This window comes from Herpailurus yagouaroundi, unplaced genomic scaffold (genome assembly GCF_014898765.1).
Source record: "Herpailurus yagouaroundi ecotype Mexico unplaced genomic scaffold, PumYag 77, whole genome shotgun sequence".
In the NCBI taxonomy this organism is placed as follows: Eukaryota; Metazoa; Chordata; class Mammalia; order Carnivora; family Felidae; genus Herpailurus; species Herpailurus yagouaroundi.
In genome coordinates this window covers 22,058,147-22,074,528 of record NW_024412388.1, presented here as the reverse complement: position 1 = coordinate 22,074,528, position 16,382 = coordinate 22,058,147, and the positions used below count along the sequence as shown (strand labels likewise).

Sequence of the window (16,382 nt, the reverse complement as noted above, 5' to 3'; positions counted from 1 at the left end):
CTGCTAATTACATGCGGAAGGCGGGAAAGATATATTCGCCGAGCTGGCCAGTGCCTGCCTTACACAGCAAATATAAGTGAGCCGGTCCCCAGAGTACTGGCCTCTTTTTCCCCCATCTCAAAAGGCTCTTTCTTCTGCCTGCTTTTGTCTCCCTTGTAGTTCATATGGCATCACAGGTGTACAGCCGGGGCCTCAAAGGAGCCATTGTGACCTTATCCAGTCTGGGATCTGTTGAGTGAAGACAGTGGCATCCCTCCGAGTTGCATGGCGCCATGACACTCACGGGGGAAGGCCGTGAACACTCCTGGGGAAGTGACTTGAGATCTAGCCAGGCTGTGTTTGGGTGCCTCCTTTGCACTCTACAACACAGCCACTGGTTCCTCTGGCGAGTTAAAAAAAAAAAAAAAAAGAAAGAAAGAAAGAAAGAAAGAAAAAGAAAACAAGGAAGAAATTGCTATCATGACACCAGAGGTCCAACTCCTGGAATCCAGACTTGGCCCCCGTTTTCCTGCCTGTCTCGGCAGAATGGTATCCTTGACGACGACGCTAGGACTGTGTGCAGGGACGGCAGTGTCTGTGGTGCTAATGGCATTCCATGGGGCAGGCAGGGGCGGGGTCTCCCTGGTGAGATGCAGCTGACCCACACACCTCCTGCCGGGCTGGCAGCACAGCCCCTCCCTCAGCCACCTGGGTTCGCAGCTTCAACTCTGCAGCCCCTAGACCCTCATCCCTGCCCCGCTCTCCTTCCCTCCCGCTTCTGTGACTTTCAGCCAGCACAGAACGGCGAGGCTGCCCAGAAGACAGAGAAGTGGGAGCGGGTTGTAGCCCCGTGCGGCACTTCTCAAACTGCTGTCTGGGGGCAGGCAGTTACTCGGTGTGCTGTGAAAACAGTGTCCCCAGCTGAGTTACCTCTGGAGGCTCTGGATGACACAAAGTCCCCTGGGTTTTTTCCCTGGGTGACTTCTCCCAGCCTTTGTGATGCTGGGGCACCGTCTGAGTCCTATAAAGGGCGTTTACTGGGCAGCATTTCTCAACATATCCTACACCCCGGGAGTGCCTAATACTGTCTCTCAGGATGGAAATTCCACACAGTGTAAAGGATGCTGGCTTAGTGTTCAGCGGTCTGAGCTTCGGAGTCCACCTTTAGGGCAATTTTTGCCACTTAATCAGAGTTTTACCTTAGACAAGTTCCTTCCTCTGAGCTTCAGTTTCCTGTTCGTGAATTGGGGAGATAACACCCTCCTGATAGGTGTTTTGAAGACTAACCAGCCTCACGTGTATAAAATGCTAAGCACAACGCCCGGAGCTTAGGAAACTGTCAGCATTAGTTTCTCTTCATTGTTCAGCCAGATCGCCCAGAGCAAGATGATCTGCCTGCCTCGACTCCCACTACATCCAGCTGACTCACAGCTCTGTACGTCTAGCCTGGAGTGCCCTCTCCCCATACCACGCGGCTTCAAGCTCCAAATATAACACCTCCCTCCCCACTCCAAACCACTCTCCCTTCCTCTCTGTGTCAATATCCAGTTGTCCACACCAGAAGCCCAGGAGCCATCAGAGATTTCCCACTCCGTGTGGAGGGAGTGACATCAATACCACTTCTTATTTAAGAGATCCCAGGTTATCAAATCCTCTCCATTCCCCTGGCTCCTGTCCAGATTGCACCTACTGCCTGGCCAACTATCAAGTCAGGTTCTTTGCCATTCCTTTCTTTTGCAAGAAAGGAAAGTAAAGTGTGGCAAGGAAAGTAAGTGAGTAAACTCTCACTTATCCTTCAAACCCCAACTAAGGTACCATTTCTTCCAAAGCCCAGTGGCTAACCCTGCATTTCCTCCCTCCGGGCGCAGTCTGAGATTAGGACCGCAAGCCTGCCTCTGGGGTGCCTGCCTCTGGGGGTGCCTCTCGCAGTGACTCCACGTGTGAGAGTCCCCGTGCCATCAAGCTCCCGGGCAGGGGAATTTTTTTTTTTTTATCCTTAAGCCCCATAGCTCAGTACCTGACACTGAGTAGGACTGTCAGTAAAATATTTGCTGAGTTAAATTTACTTGAGTTTTCCAAAAAGTCGCCGTCTTTCAGTGATTCAGTGATTCTCTTCAGAGGGATAGCCAACTAATTGTTTCAGAGGCTTCCTTGGATATTCTTGCCACTGCTAACAGCTGCCATCTCTTCAGCATCTACTGTGTATCAGGTACTGTAGCAAATTATTTACATTAACTCATTTACTCCTATGAGCTAGTTTCTAAGTGTTCTCCCCATTTCACAGATGAGTATTTTGAGGTTATCTAGCTGGTAAATGACCAAGGCAGGATTCAAACCCAGGACTGCCTGTTCACTTCAAACCCATGCTCCTCCCTTCATCTGTGAACTGAGATCCACCTGTATTCCCATCTCGACCATGGCCATCTAGATTTTTAAAGTACGATTTACTGCAAACCTCACCTGCACTTTCCTGTGAGGAAGAGAGCCATGGGTTTTTGCTTAGACCAAACTCTCTGAGGGACAATCTCCATTCTCATTTGTACCCAGCCTTCAGGGTTATTTTCCTAAATAGCCCAGAACCAGGAAGAGCAACTATAAGCCTCAGTAGCTAAATCCCTGTGCCTTGAGCCTCTCCCCTGATTCCCCAAAAATGGCTGACACCTTTATGTCACATTTTCTCAATAGGGAGGAAAGTCGCGTAATTTCATTAGAAAGCATTCTTGAGCACTACTTTGGTCCCAGGCACTGTGCTAAACACGGAGGTAAGACTAAGAATTCTCTGCTGTCTGGGAGCTCACAGCCAAGTGGGGAGACAACAGACATGCACATTCTGGCTGTAAAACTAAGGGATAGGTAAAAAGAGTCCTGAACCAAGTCCGAAAGACCTGGATCCAAATCCAAATTGGAATCTACAACGACAAAGTCAGAACGTTCTGTCAGCTGACAGTTCTGTTTTGATTTCTGTTGTTTTACAACTCATTTGGAGGGAAGACCTCATCTTGTGTGAAGTTTTTACATTTATTTTATATATTCATATATATGTGTTTATTCATCCCGCTTAGCATGAATATTCATACATTTTGCTGCAGAAACAGTGTTTCTGATCACAGAGTGCTGCCTCAACCCCCACAGGGGTTGTAGATAATAACATGGTTCTGAACTCTGGCATACATACATCTCCCCCACGTAGTTTGGGGAAAGGAATGTGAATGTAGGCCTGTTGTGATGAATTGAAAAGAAATATATGGAAAGACTTGATAAACTAAAAAGCAATAAACTCATGTAAGATGGTCTTAAAATGGTGGTATTCTGTGTAATGAAAACACCCCTTCTGTGTAATGAAAACACTGAGGATGGAGCAAGTGATTTTTTTCAGGACCAAGAAGAGGGTCAAAAGAAGTCTTAAAGGGTGAATTGAACTTCCTGCTCTGTGGAGAAGCAGTGGAAAAGAAATTCTGGGCTGAGGGAAGAGCATGTAAAAAATGGGCAGAAAAAAATGTCTTTAAGTAGCTTGAGTACATGGACTTTGTTGGCTTACAGAAAAACTCTGATTTCTGCAAAACGTACGAGAGAGGCAGTACAGATAATATAGAGAGGCAGCCAATCTGCAATCCATGTACTCTGGGCGGGATTTTTCTCAGAATGCAGGCTTACACATCTGTTCTCTGTGTTCGTAGAGAAGCATCACTGTCCGGCTGATGGTCCCTGTTCTGCCTGCTGCTAACCCCTCCCCGTCTCCCCAGGCAGGTCCAGCAAGGACCAGGCCTCTACACCATGCTACCCTCTGCTTGGTCTGCTTAGCCCCTTACCATCTGGCTTCTCTAGCATCAGACCACTAGGTTCAAATCAGATCAGCCACTTACTTACTACTTTTGGTGGCCTTGAATAAGTTATTTACTTCTTTTGTGCCTTTGTTCCTCAGCCATAAAATCAGAATAATGGTAGAAAGCTGGCATTGAAAGCACTTAGCCTAGTGTCTCTCTCACTGATAAGCACTCAAACAGTACTTATGATGATGATGATGATTATAAGGACTCCCCCCTCCTCCAGCTGTGTATAAATACACACATTCCTTAATAAGCACCTAAACAAAAAGAGCCCTTTCTTTTTTCTCCCTGCCTTGGTCCTAACTCCTTCCTAACTATTTTCTATAGAGTGTCTCTAATCCAGTTTTTTGCAGCTGTTTCTTAGTCATGGTAAGGCATGGTCTGTCTTACTTTGGTCATGGTCCGGGACAGGGATTCCCAGATTGAGCCCCTTAGGTCGCTAGGGGTCCTTGTAAGCAGTCAGGGGCGTTCCCAGGCTATTTTCAGGATTCTAATAATAGAGCACAGTAATTTGGAGTGCCAACTTGGGAAGTAGGGGAGCCCTGCCACTGACCGGTTATCTCCCCCTGTGTAAGTTTCATAATCTCCAGGAGCCTGCATTTCCTACTTGACCGAATGGGACTATTCATACTTTCCTCACAAGGGAATTGTATCTTAGATCAGATCATGTATTTAAATCCCTTAGCACAGGACCTGATATATTACAAATACCACATAAATACCTGCCACCATTATTGCTACTATTAATACAAGGCATTTCTTGAAAATCACACTTTTACCTCCAATGGAGCCTCAGGTAAAATTAAAAGGTCAGATTTCTGCCAGAAGTGGGTAGGGTTATATCAGCCTAGTTCAGTAACACTGTTGCCTAATGCTAAGAACCTCTGTGTGGCAGTTATATGTGCCTTCGGTAACTAAAAACGAGAATTATTACAAGTACATTGGGTAGGGGACAGGGTGCCTGGGTGGCTCAGTTGATGAAGCGTCTGACTTGAGTTTGGCTCAGGTCATGATCTCACGTCTCATAAGATCGAGCCCCATCAGGCTCCACACGCTGACAGCACGGAATCTGCTTGGGATTCTCTCCCTCTCTCTCAAAATAAATAAACCACCAAAAAAGTACATCTGGGTAAAGGAAAACATTGTGAACATGAAGTCTTGGTGTGGAGAAATAAAGGAGTCCCTGGTAATTAAAAAGTCACCAAGACCCACTGGTCTTGTACACTGATCAGTGCTTTCTGGGTGGAAGGTCTCCTATTTTTTTTTTCTTTTTTTAACTTGCAAGAGCATGCACAGGGGAGGGGTGGGGCAGGGGCGGGGGAAGGTGGGGAGAGAATCTTAAGCAGGTTCCTCGCTCAGCCCCAGAAGGTCTCCTTTTATAAAAAATAAAAATAAGGGGCACCTGGGTGGCTCAGCCGGTTGAGCGTCTAACTTCAGTCATGATCTCACCGTTTGTGAGTTTGAGCCCCGCATCGGGCAATGAGCCTGGAGCCTGCAGCCTGCTTCAGATTCTGTGTCTCCCTCTCTCTCCTCCCCTCCCCTGCTCACACTGTCTCTCTCAAAAATAAATAAACATTTAAAAAAAACATTTAAAATAAATAAAAATAATACATGGACATTGCCACCAGCCCTTTAGCAGGTTTAACCCATTAACCAAAGCTCTAATGCATAAAGACATTAGCCCCATGGTGCCTAGGGCCCACCATGAACAGAGTGTTACCACCTAGAAATCCCACCTGTAATGGGAGAGGCTCTTGGCAGTGCTATGGCTCAGCTCTCCTTTCAGCATCCTTTCTGACCAGGATTCGGGCCCAAAGGGACATCACTCCAGGGGGTGGATCACAGTCACCCAGGGAGTTCTTCCTGAATTACAAAGGGCATCTCTCTGTTTCACCTGCTCTGCAACTAACAGAAATGTGTGAAAGAAAGAGAGAGAGAGAGAGAGAGAGAGAGAGAGAGAGAGAGAAAGAAAGAAAGAAAGAAAGAAAGAAAGAAAGAAAGAAAGAAAAAGAAAGAAAGCAGAGAACAAATAAGCTAGCCCACTGTGTCTCAGTTATGGCTGTCTATAAGACCCACTTGGGGCATCCCTTATCTTGAGATTCTGGTTCACTAGGTCAGAGCTGGGGCCTGAGAATCTACATTATGCGTAAGCACACCAGGTGATTCTGATAAGCAAGTTTTGGAAAACACAAGGCTAATCCAGGCCAGCAGAAGGTCTCACTGTTTTCTGTCCCAGAACGGGCAGTGGGATTGAGAGGGCGCTAGAGATTTTCCATTTGCAGTTAGTGAGAGAGTTAACCTGTAGCCTGTGCTAATTCCTTACAGCACCTTTCTCTCTTCTAACAACCTTAATTCCCGGCCACACAATGGCAGCTCAAAAATCTGGCCACCCTGACCTACTTTGGGGAGATGATTTGAGCAAAAGACGCCCTGTCTATCCTGGGTGACATTAACATCTCTCTCTTTGGCTTTGTGCTTAGACTGAAGGACCTGGAGCTAGCTGCTGTGGGCGGATCAGACGTCCATGTGAGGATGCTGGCGGCCCCTATCAATCCATCTGACATAAATATGATCCAAGGTAACCTTGGTTTCTGTGGCTTATGTTAATTGGCTTTTTTGCTTAGCCGGCCACCTCCTCGATTCCATTCTTCCTCAGGTGCGGGTGTGAAATTCCTGTGATTAGCAGCAGCTGTTCTCCAGATGAGCCATCTGCAGACTGCAAGCCCTCTCTGGCCTCCCCTCTCTGGAATGTGAGGCTTTTTGAGAGTTAGGAAGATTGCAGTGGGGAGTAAACCAACCACTGTGAGGTGCCTGCGATATGCTGGGCTCATTTCATACATTAGCTAATCCCCATAATAACCACGAATGCTGAAAAGTATTTCCCCTTTACAGATGAAAAGGCTGAGGCTCAGAGAGGCTGGTTAGTTACACAGCAGGCCAAAGGCAGACCCCAGATCAGGCTCAGATCCAACTCTAAAGTTCATGCTCTTTCACTGCCCGAGCTTCACCAGGTGACCCTCTGCTCTTCTCCCTTAGGAAATTATGGCCTCCTTCCCAAGCTGCCTGCTGTTGGAGGGAATGAAGGTGTTGGACAGGTGGTGGCAGTGGGCAGCAGTGTGACTGGGGTGAAGCCAGGAGACTGGGTGATTCCAGCAAATGCCGGTTTGGGTAAGTTTCTCCAGGTGTCTGCAGCCTTTCGTTGTTCCGGATTGTATTTCACCCACACTGGAAATGTTTGCACATTGGCTCAGTGTAACTGAGCAATGCGGGATTTATTATTGAGTCCATGTACCCACTGCCAGTAGGGATGGGAGCTGGACAAGGAGAGCAGAAAATCTGTTTCATCTGCTCTGGGGGTGACGACCTGTTCTCTCATCTCCTTGGGCCCGTATTGATCAGAGCTGTGATTCTCTGAATCCCTGCATCCCTAAATCCCCGCTAGATAGTACAATGGGAAATCCAAATAAGACAGCCCCTGCCCTTGCAGGAGGTTAAATTTTAATTGAAGAAATCTCCAAACTAGTAACTTCAATAAAGGGTGTGTTACATGTTACAAGTTTACAGGAAGCCGAGGACACTTCTGGCTCCTCTGTGTGCCCGCGAATGTGTGTGTGAGAGAGAGAGAGAGAGTGAGAGAGTCTTAAGGAAGGATCGGGGCTTCACAGAGGAGGCTTCTCTGGAATGGACGTTTGACGGGTGAATTATGTGAGGTGGAAATGAGCCAGAAATCATTGCATTTGGAGGGAGCAAAATGAGCAGACCCAAAGGTCGGTTTGGAAAATAGTGAGACATTCAATGTAGCCTTGGCAGAGGATTTGCGCACAGAAGTCTGCTTAAGTGATAAAGAAGGTCACACAGGTAGTGGGGCCACATGGGGGAAGCCCTGCAAAAGCCAAGCTAAGAAGTTGGGGTTTTCTTTGATATATGGTGAGTTGTTTGTGAGTTTTGTTCTTTAACACTTCACACTTTTTGAGGCACAGACATTATATACAGGATCGTGACAGCAATCACGAGAGGGAAGCAGGGAAGACACTAACCACCCCATTGGACATATAAGGAACTGAAGCTAAGGGGGCACCTGGGTGGCTCAGCCAGTTAAGCAGCTGACTTTGGCTCAGGTCATGATCTCATGGTCCGTGAGTTCGAGCCCTGCGTCGGGCGCTGTGCTGACAGCTCGGAGCCTGGAGCCTGCTTCGGATTCTGTGTTTCCCTCTCTGTGCCCCTCCCCCACTCTCACGTGCACGCGCTCTTTCTCTCTCTCAAAAATAAATGAACATTAAAAAAAGAAGAAGAAGAACTGAAACTTGGGAAGAAGCCCTTGTCCAAAGAGCAAACTGAAAGAGAACCCACCAAACTCTTATTCCCACTCTGTTTCTGCTAAACTACAGTGTTAGGACCCTTTGGGTTATAACTTACAGTCAACGCAAACTTGCTCTGCAAAAAAAGAAGTTAATTGATTTCTGGAACTGGGACGGGCAAGAGATGGAAAGCTGGATCCAGGAACCCCAGTGATACCAGAGCTCATTGTGTTTTCTTGCTAGTTCTCAGATAGGATCTCCCCACCTAGTGATATAGTAGCATTAACAAATATTTGTTGTCTACTCCCTTTGCACCAGGCCCTGTTCTAAGCACTTTACATGTATGGACTCAGTTATTCCCACAACAGGAGGTAGATATGAGATAAATATTAAATATTAAGCAACTTGCCCAAGATCGCCTAGCCAGTAAGTGGTGCAGCTGAGATTCAAACCGACCTTTCATAGATGGCCACCAGCATCCTGAGGTTTGCATCAAACTGGGAACAAATGAACATGGCCTCCACAATCTGTCCAGTGCAACCATATCCCTCCACCAGCAGGGCTCTGACCGACACTGCCTGGGTCTTTGCCCATCCATGAACCCCTTCATACTCAGTAGTTTCACACCATCTAAACTGCAAGTTTTTTCACAGCATAACTGACTGGCCGCAGGCAATTTTGCTGTAGAAGACAAAATTGTGAAAAATAAAAGAGGGACATTCACTAAAAAGGACATCATCAAACACAAAATGAGTAATGAAAAGACTACTGCAAAATACAAACTATTTCAGTACATTCAAAATGTATAGTGTAGATTCATGGCAATACACACAAATAACTGATTTTATTCTGTGGATCCACAAAATGTACCTAAGCACTTGTCTTCAAAGTCTTTTGTTCCTAGTATCACACGGTTTTTTGGTGCTTGTTGACTCGTCTCCTCAATCAGTATGGCACTTTTGTTGTTGCTGTTGTTGCTAAAATGTCTTCCTTGATCAGGTTCCAAATACTAGGGTGCGCATTTGTAACTGGGCTTTGTATCGGGTTGTGAAAGCCTTTCACATTGTTGTCTGGTTTTGACATATTGTCACATTTCCACTGATAGACGTTCCAAAGTTCTCTGGGAAATGTGGGTTCAAAACTCCATGCTACTTTTTAGACTGTTACAAGGGCTAAAGTTGATATAATATGAAATAGGAGGACTGTGTCAATGGAGAAATGAAACCAAACTGTCAACCAGCAGATGAAACCAACAAACTGTCAACCAGTTTTTGTTTTGTTTTGTTTTACAGCAACATTGCCTTACGTAATTAGTTATATGGCAAAAATACTTGTGGTAAAGATACTTATGGCCTAGAACCACACCAGGAGTATGGGGTTGGGTCATTCCAGTTGCCTCAATGGAGCATCTTGCCCACCTCTGTGGTTTAAAGGGTGGGGCCTTGTGGTTGACAGCCTCAGAGGTGAGGAGGGAGCAGTTCTAGAAAGAAAAAGGTACCAGGCAGGAAAAAAACAGTAACATAAGTCTATTAGAAGCTCTTTTTTTTGAGATCAGATTTGCTGCCAAGAATGGCCCCACTCTCTCCTGCAGCCCCACCTGGCCATGAAAGAGCCACGCCATCTGAGCAAACTGAGAGCTGCAGGATTCACTATCGATGCCGATGGACTGGTGCTTTGAGGCCGCCCCTGTCAGACACAGTCTCTGCCCTCAAAGTGTTCTTGGCTGGGGGTGGGGAACTCGAGAATGGAAAAACAACACGTAATACGTTAACAGTCTAGTTAGCGCTATAATGAGAGGATGGACACGAAGGCGAGAGCCCCCCATCTCGGGGAGCATTCGGAGCGACTTCCCAAAGAAGTGGTGCTTGAACTCCGTCTGGAAGACTGAGTAGAAGCATAGCCAGTGGGCTAGGTGAGGAAGCGCTGACAAGCAGTGCAGCATGTGCAAAGGTACGGCGGCAGGAGAAGGCTCGGCACTGTCTGAGCTGCTGTAGCCTGGTGCGGCTGTGTCCCTGCGGGGACGTAGGAGAAGCGAGATGAGGCTATAGAGGTAGGCGGGGACCCGGTCATGGAGGGCTGACATCTATGGTCAGGGAGAGCCCAAAGAAGAGTTACGAATGAGTGGGGGCGCCTGGGTGGCTCAGTCTTGGTTAAGCATCGGACTCTTGACTTTGGCTCAGGTCATGATCTCCAGTTTGTGAGTTTGAGCCCCGCGTCAGGCTCTGCACCGGCAGCTCCTCTCTCTGCCCCCTCGCTTTCTCTTCTCTCAAGATAAGTACACTTAAAAAAGAAGAAGAAGAAGAAGAGGACCAGACTTGGGCAGCACAGAGCATGATCTGGAGAGGCAGAGGGTAGAGGCAGGAAGCCAGTAAGGAGGTGGCTAAACAGATGGGGCTTCAGTTGATAAGGGTCTGAACAAGGCAGTGCCATGGGTCTGGGAAGACAGGTTGGAGTTAGGAGCTAGAGGAACAGAACTCGGTCACTAGATTTGGAGAGAAGAAGGGACGTCTGCCAGGGGTGTAGGGAATAGCACCTGTAGAGGTGGGTGTCAACCAGAACGGGGAATTCTCCCCAGAGAAGAGGGGAATCTTCCCCACCAGGTGCCAAAGAGCAAGAGGACTTTATAATGACCGGGACTCTAGCTCTGTTTATTTAGTAAACATTTTGTGAGCTGGCTCTGATATAGCAGTGAACAGACATGGCCTTTCTTCTAGTGAAGACTGCAGTTTGGTAAGAGTGGCAGCCATTAAACAAATACGTCCTCAACTGGCCGGACTTGGTCATCCTTCATGTTACTGAGCTGTGCCCATGGCCAGCTTTTTCCCACATGTCGCCAGTCCCCAGGGAGACTGGGCCAGAGAACGTGCAGACTGACTTTCTCATTGGAAACCCTCAAAACCCTCGCGAGGCAGCACAGGGCGGCAGCGAGAGCACCTGCTTGGGAATCTTCTTTCACCCTCTTGGGTGACCTTGTTTAAGTCACAGCTACTTTGAGCCTCAGTTTCTGCATCTCTAAAGTGGAGCTAACCATTGTTGCTGGCATATCTCAACTAATTCATGCAGCTCAGCTGAGGGATACGTACAACCATTATTGCGAATTAAAATTCTATACACATTAGATCAAGGTCAGCAAACTTTTTTTTAAAGGACCAATTCATGGGGTGCCTGGGTGGCTCAGTCGGTTAAGCATCTGACTATAGCTCAGCTCATGATCTCATGGTTTGTGGGTTTGAGCCCCACATCAGGCTCTGTGCTGACAGCTCAGAACTTGGAGCCTGCCTCGGATGCTGTGTCTCCCCCTCTCTCTGCCCTTCCGTCACTTGTGCGCTCTCTCTCTCTCTCTCTCTCTCTGGCCTTCTTTCTCTCTCTCAAAAATAAATAAATAGACTTAAGAAATTGTAAAGGACCAATTTGTAAATATTTTAGGCTCTGCAGGCCAACTGCCTACACTCAACTCTGCCATCGTAAACCATCATGGACAATACATAAAAAGTGATCATGACTATGTTCCAATAAAACTTGGCTTACAAAATCAGGTGGTGAGCCAGGTTTGGCCCATGGCCGCAGTTTGCCGACCCCTGCGTTAGATAGTGGAGATGGTTAAGGGTCAGTTGCACAAGAGCAAGGAACAGGAATCCTGAGAACTAGAGCATGGGACTTAGGACCAGAAAAGGAAACCAAGAGACATTACACACCTACTATGTACTAGGCACGGTGATAGTCTGTACAAATATCATTATATTTAATCTTCACACAATGACATTAGTGTCAAAGAAGGTAAAATGAGAATTCTAAATCACACAAATCAGGAATGGCAAAGCTGGGAGTTTTAAGCAGGTCCCCCACTCCAGGGTCTAAGGATTTTTACTTTAGAACCCTGAAAGCCCTCAGGGCTGACCATGGGCGCTGCCCCCATCCCACCCAGGTTCTCTTTAGAAGGATTAGGGACTGCCAGGCCCCAGAAATTTGTGTCAAGCTCTGAATTTCCATTGTTGTGCCTTTAAGGGAAATTAGAAAACACCCCTAATTTCATGCATAGAAAACCCTACACTAGGTGATTGGCCAGAGTAGACACGGCACACGTTGGCCAAGAGAAGTAGGGGCCATGATGACGAAGGTGACCGTGAAGATTTGAAAACCAGGCTGGGTGAAGCCCAGAAAAATGCCAGGATACCGCCTAGATTCCAAAGGAACCCATCAGTTTTTCAGCGTCTTATTTTCTCAGCCACAGATCTACCAGTGCAGCTCTTAAGAGAATGTGTTCCTGCCTCTTGTCTATACTACCTGGTCCCTAAAGCCCACATTGTCTCTCTCCACTTACGGTGCAAGTAGTAGTCACCTAGGCTGTCCCCTCCACCCCACCCCTGACCCTGTGGAGCCAGGGTACCATTAGAATCCCAGCAACTGGGCAGGTGCACACGCTCCAGAGTGGCCCCTAAGATACCACAGCCACCAGATTCCAAGCCAGTAACAGTTTCTCTAAGGCGACCTAGCGAGTGCACGGTCCAAGAGCCAAGGCTTGAATCGCGTCTGTTTGTCTCCAAGTCTGTTCTCCTCACCTCTGCTTTACACAGGATCCTGCCCGCATGGGTGAGCACCTGTCAGATGCAGGTTGTGACCCATCAGTGAAATTGATCCAATGGGTTGCAAACGGCACTTTTTTCCCCTAAAATCAGTCACAGTAGAATAGAAAATAACAGGATATCATACACAGTAGGGTAAATATTGTCCCATGAGCCTTTGATTTCTGTTACATGTAGGGGTACATATTTATATATGTGAATGTACTGAGGGACAGCATAGCTCACGGTTACTGTGGGTCAGGATCGTGAGAGTCTGGGGGACGTTCCTGTGGTCCAAGCCACTTCAGCCATGGCCCGAGCCTGCCTTCCCATCACTCTCTGCCCCGCAGCGTGTATCCTCCTAGGTCCATCTTCTGTCTGTCCTGCCTCAGAGCCTCTCCATATGCTTTTTCCTCTCCTAGACCATTCTTGGTGTACTCCGTGAGTGACATTCTTGGCATCTGTACCCTTTAACTCTTAGCCTGCACCTCCTCAGAGAAGCTGTCCCTGACCCCCATCTCAAGGAATTCTCCCCACTGTAATTGTCTGTTTCTCGCCTGATTTCCCCTGGAATGAAACTCCGTGAAAGGACGGAACGCGTCTACACTGTCCGAGCACGTGGTGCACACTAAGTATCTGTAGGTGGGGCGCCCAGATTAGTCAGGTGACTTTGGGCAAGTCACTTTCTTTCTTGGCTTCCTACCCTGTTAAATGAGGAGGTTAAACTCGATGCTCTAAGGGCCTTCTCAACACAGACATTTTACAATTCTTTTGTCTGCAGCTAGAACGTGGCCTGGAGGTTAATGGTCACTTCTCTCCAGTTTACAAGAGTTTGTCATTGCCCTTGTGTCATTTGATTTGTGCAGCAGCTCTTGGAGGAGGCCAGTATCATTTACATATGAGGGTAACCAAAACTCAGTAATTTGCGCAAACCAGCAGACCAGCAAAACCAGGTCCCGAAGCTAGGCCTTTGACTTCTACTTTCATGCTTTTTTCCGTAATACCGCCCAAGTCAACGCGCCCTACGGAAGGAGAATGAGGACCGAATAGGGAAAGGGAGGCTTTCGCAGCTTCTCTTGCCCTGGTTGTGATGTTACTCAGAATCCAGTAGCTTCAGATCCTTAGCTACATCTGATGGAACTAATGTGCTAATAACAAAATCGCTATCATGAGGACTCAGAGATTCAAAAGGATTTCAAGATCTTCTTCTTTCCCTGAGTCTTACTTGAATTGAAGGCTGATGTCTTAGGCGCCCATTTACTGAGGAGGGTGTCTTGGGGCCAGTTGTGGAGAGAGAGCCTTTCTCACGATCCCGGCCCCATCCCCTGACTCAGGAACCTGGCGGACTGAGGCTGTGTTCAGCGAGGAAGCGCTGATCGGAGTTCCAAGTGACATCCCTCTTCAGAGCGCCGCCACCCTGAGTGTCAATCCCTGCACGGCCTACAGGATGTTGATGGACTTTGAGCAGCTGCAGCCAGGTAGGAACCGCCAGGTGCGGGGAGCAGGCTGGGATCTCCGGACTGGGTGTGACCCACATCCTGACCCCGAGGCCCTGGCAGCTCACCAGTAAGGGGCCGAGAGGAAGACGGGCCCCTAACCTGGGCAAGTGTGTGGTTGCTGCTTTTGTTTTGTTAGCTTAGTTCCTAGAAAGTGTGCTGGAACCCCATGAGGAGAACACTCTGGAAAACCGCTGAGGGATCACATTCCCTGGAGCTTGGGATGGAATTCTGCCTTTCAGCAGAAACGTATGGCGCTGTGCTAAGGTCTGTGACACAACAAAGCCAGACAAGATAGACGGTGCCTGTGTTCTCAGTAAAATGCTGAACTGAGTAATTCCACTCAGCATTTCTATGGCACTTTCCAGGTCACATAAGTGCCTTCCCATGCGTTACCCCAGTGACTGCATTAAATCCTCAAAGCAGTGTGGTGAGGTTGGTATCACCGGTTGAGAGTTCAGGCCCCAGGCAGACAACCTCAGTCTGAATACCAGAATCACCTTTCGCTATGAACCGACCTCTCAGATCATCAGATTTTTCACCTATAAAACGGACAATAAGGGGTTTTGATGGTTAGCTGGAACACTGCGGTGTAACAGCGCGGGGCCTGGCACACAGCGCAGTAATTAAGCGCTGCTTTTATTATTCTTCCTTTTCATAAAGAAGGAGACTGAGGTCCAGAGAAGTAAACTACTTGGGCGAGATCACTCAGCAAGGAAATGACAAAGCCGGATGTTCTATTTGGGGTTCCCTGAAAGCAGAGCCTGAGGCAAGGACTGAGTGAGGGTGGACAGTTTGCTGGGGGGGTGATCCCAGGAAGCAGGAGTGAAGGATTGGGAGAGGGAGCCAGGGAAAGGAGGAAAAGCCAGTGAAGGCTGATTACTGCTGTGGGCGAGCAGGGCTCAGTCTTGCTGGGAGGAGGCCTCCAAAGATCCTCATAGAACCCACCTCAGCATTGGCCTAACCCTTCACCCTATGCATGTCCACGGACTATAGAAGTCACCTAGTCTAGCTCTGCCACGCCAGTGAGGAAACTGAGGCAGAGACGTTGGAACGCGATAAGCTTAGATTGCCACTAATGCTTGTAGCTGGCTGAAAACCAGTCCCAGCTTCCTGCAAAGAGAAAGGCAGGTTCTCCCAGCTGTGCCAGGGCGATCCTGGGAGGCTTTGGTGGAGAAAACCAGTCCTGGTTAAGGAGACATTTTGGTCCCCTGCGTCTCATCCCCTCCGGCCACCTCTAATTTGGGCCACAGTTGTGGTGGACATCAGGGTATTCTGACACCACCCCACCTCAGTTGCCCGTGGCATCTCTCCACCTGCCTGCCTGAGGGCAGGTGTGGTCTGGGCTAGATCAGTGTTAAACTAAATTGTCATACTGACCCATAGTAAGAATTACATTTTACACTGTAATCCAGTACATAGATATATGTATGAGTATCTATATAACGGAAACCAAAGTTTTATGGAGCAGTATTTGCCCTTACTATGTGTGATGCAGTGTGTTCTTCTTAATTCTCTGTTCCTCAATCTTAACTGAAAAAAAAAAATGTTGCTTACAACCCACTAGCTTGGTTTCATAACCCACTGATGACAATCTGTGAGCTGACTCCTGCCTACAGAGAATAGGCATTCTTCTTCCAGGAAATCCCCTGTCTGTAGCACCAGATCCCTGCATTTCAGATCATATTTCAGGGGTGACAGAGCACCTTCCTGGACACAGTGGCATTCGACTAATCCGGAGCATCCTGATTGGCACTCCCAGGATTCCTGTTTTATGCGGAGGAAACGGAGGTCATGACCTCTCTCATGTCATTCAGTTACGGCCAGTGGGGAAGCCGGGACTCACACCAGATCGATCTGATTTCAGAGCCCACGTTTTCCCCAGCATGCCACGCTGCCTCCCCCACTGGCTAGTTCCAAAGCCTGGGCTTTGACCACAGACTATCTGTAGGATGCTGTTTCTGGAGCTCTGGGTTTCTCCAGCATTGATCCCATTTCAAGGCAGTGTGCCCTTACTGAGCAGCACAAAGGGGGAATAAGGCATGGCCATGTCCTCAGGAAGCTGCAGGCTCTTGCTAGAAATGGGCATGTCCACAACCAAGTATAAGACAGGGCACACCATGTGCGGAGAGAGAGCCAGGGGAGCACACAGAAGGAAGATGGGAAGGGGGCTGCGCTTGAGCTGTGCTTCAAGGAGTATATGGGATTTCAAAACGAAGG

General features: G+C 48.0%; 1 protein-coding gene across 4 annotated transcripts in view; it reads left to right on the top strand.

Annotated features, from left to right (window-relative positions):
- Positions 1-16,382, top strand: part of MECR (mitochondrial trans-2-enoyl-CoA reductase) — a 37,694-nt gene that overhangs the window by 7,094 nt on the left and 14,218 nt on the right. For 3 of the 4 annotated variants that reach the window (XM_040467146.1, XM_040467132.1, XM_040467139.1), the window contains exons 2-4: positions 6,287-6,384; positions 6,843-6,974; positions 14,001-14,144. In XM_040467146.1, coding sequence (XP_040323080.1) covers positions 6,287-6,384; positions 6,843-6,974; positions 14,001-14,144 — 374 coding nt within the window. Of the gene's footprint in view, positions 1-1,757; positions 2,189-6,286; positions 6,385-6,842; positions 6,975-14,000; positions 14,145-16,382 lie in introns of those variants that run through there. The other variant, XM_040467155.1, reaches the window with a different exon arrangement.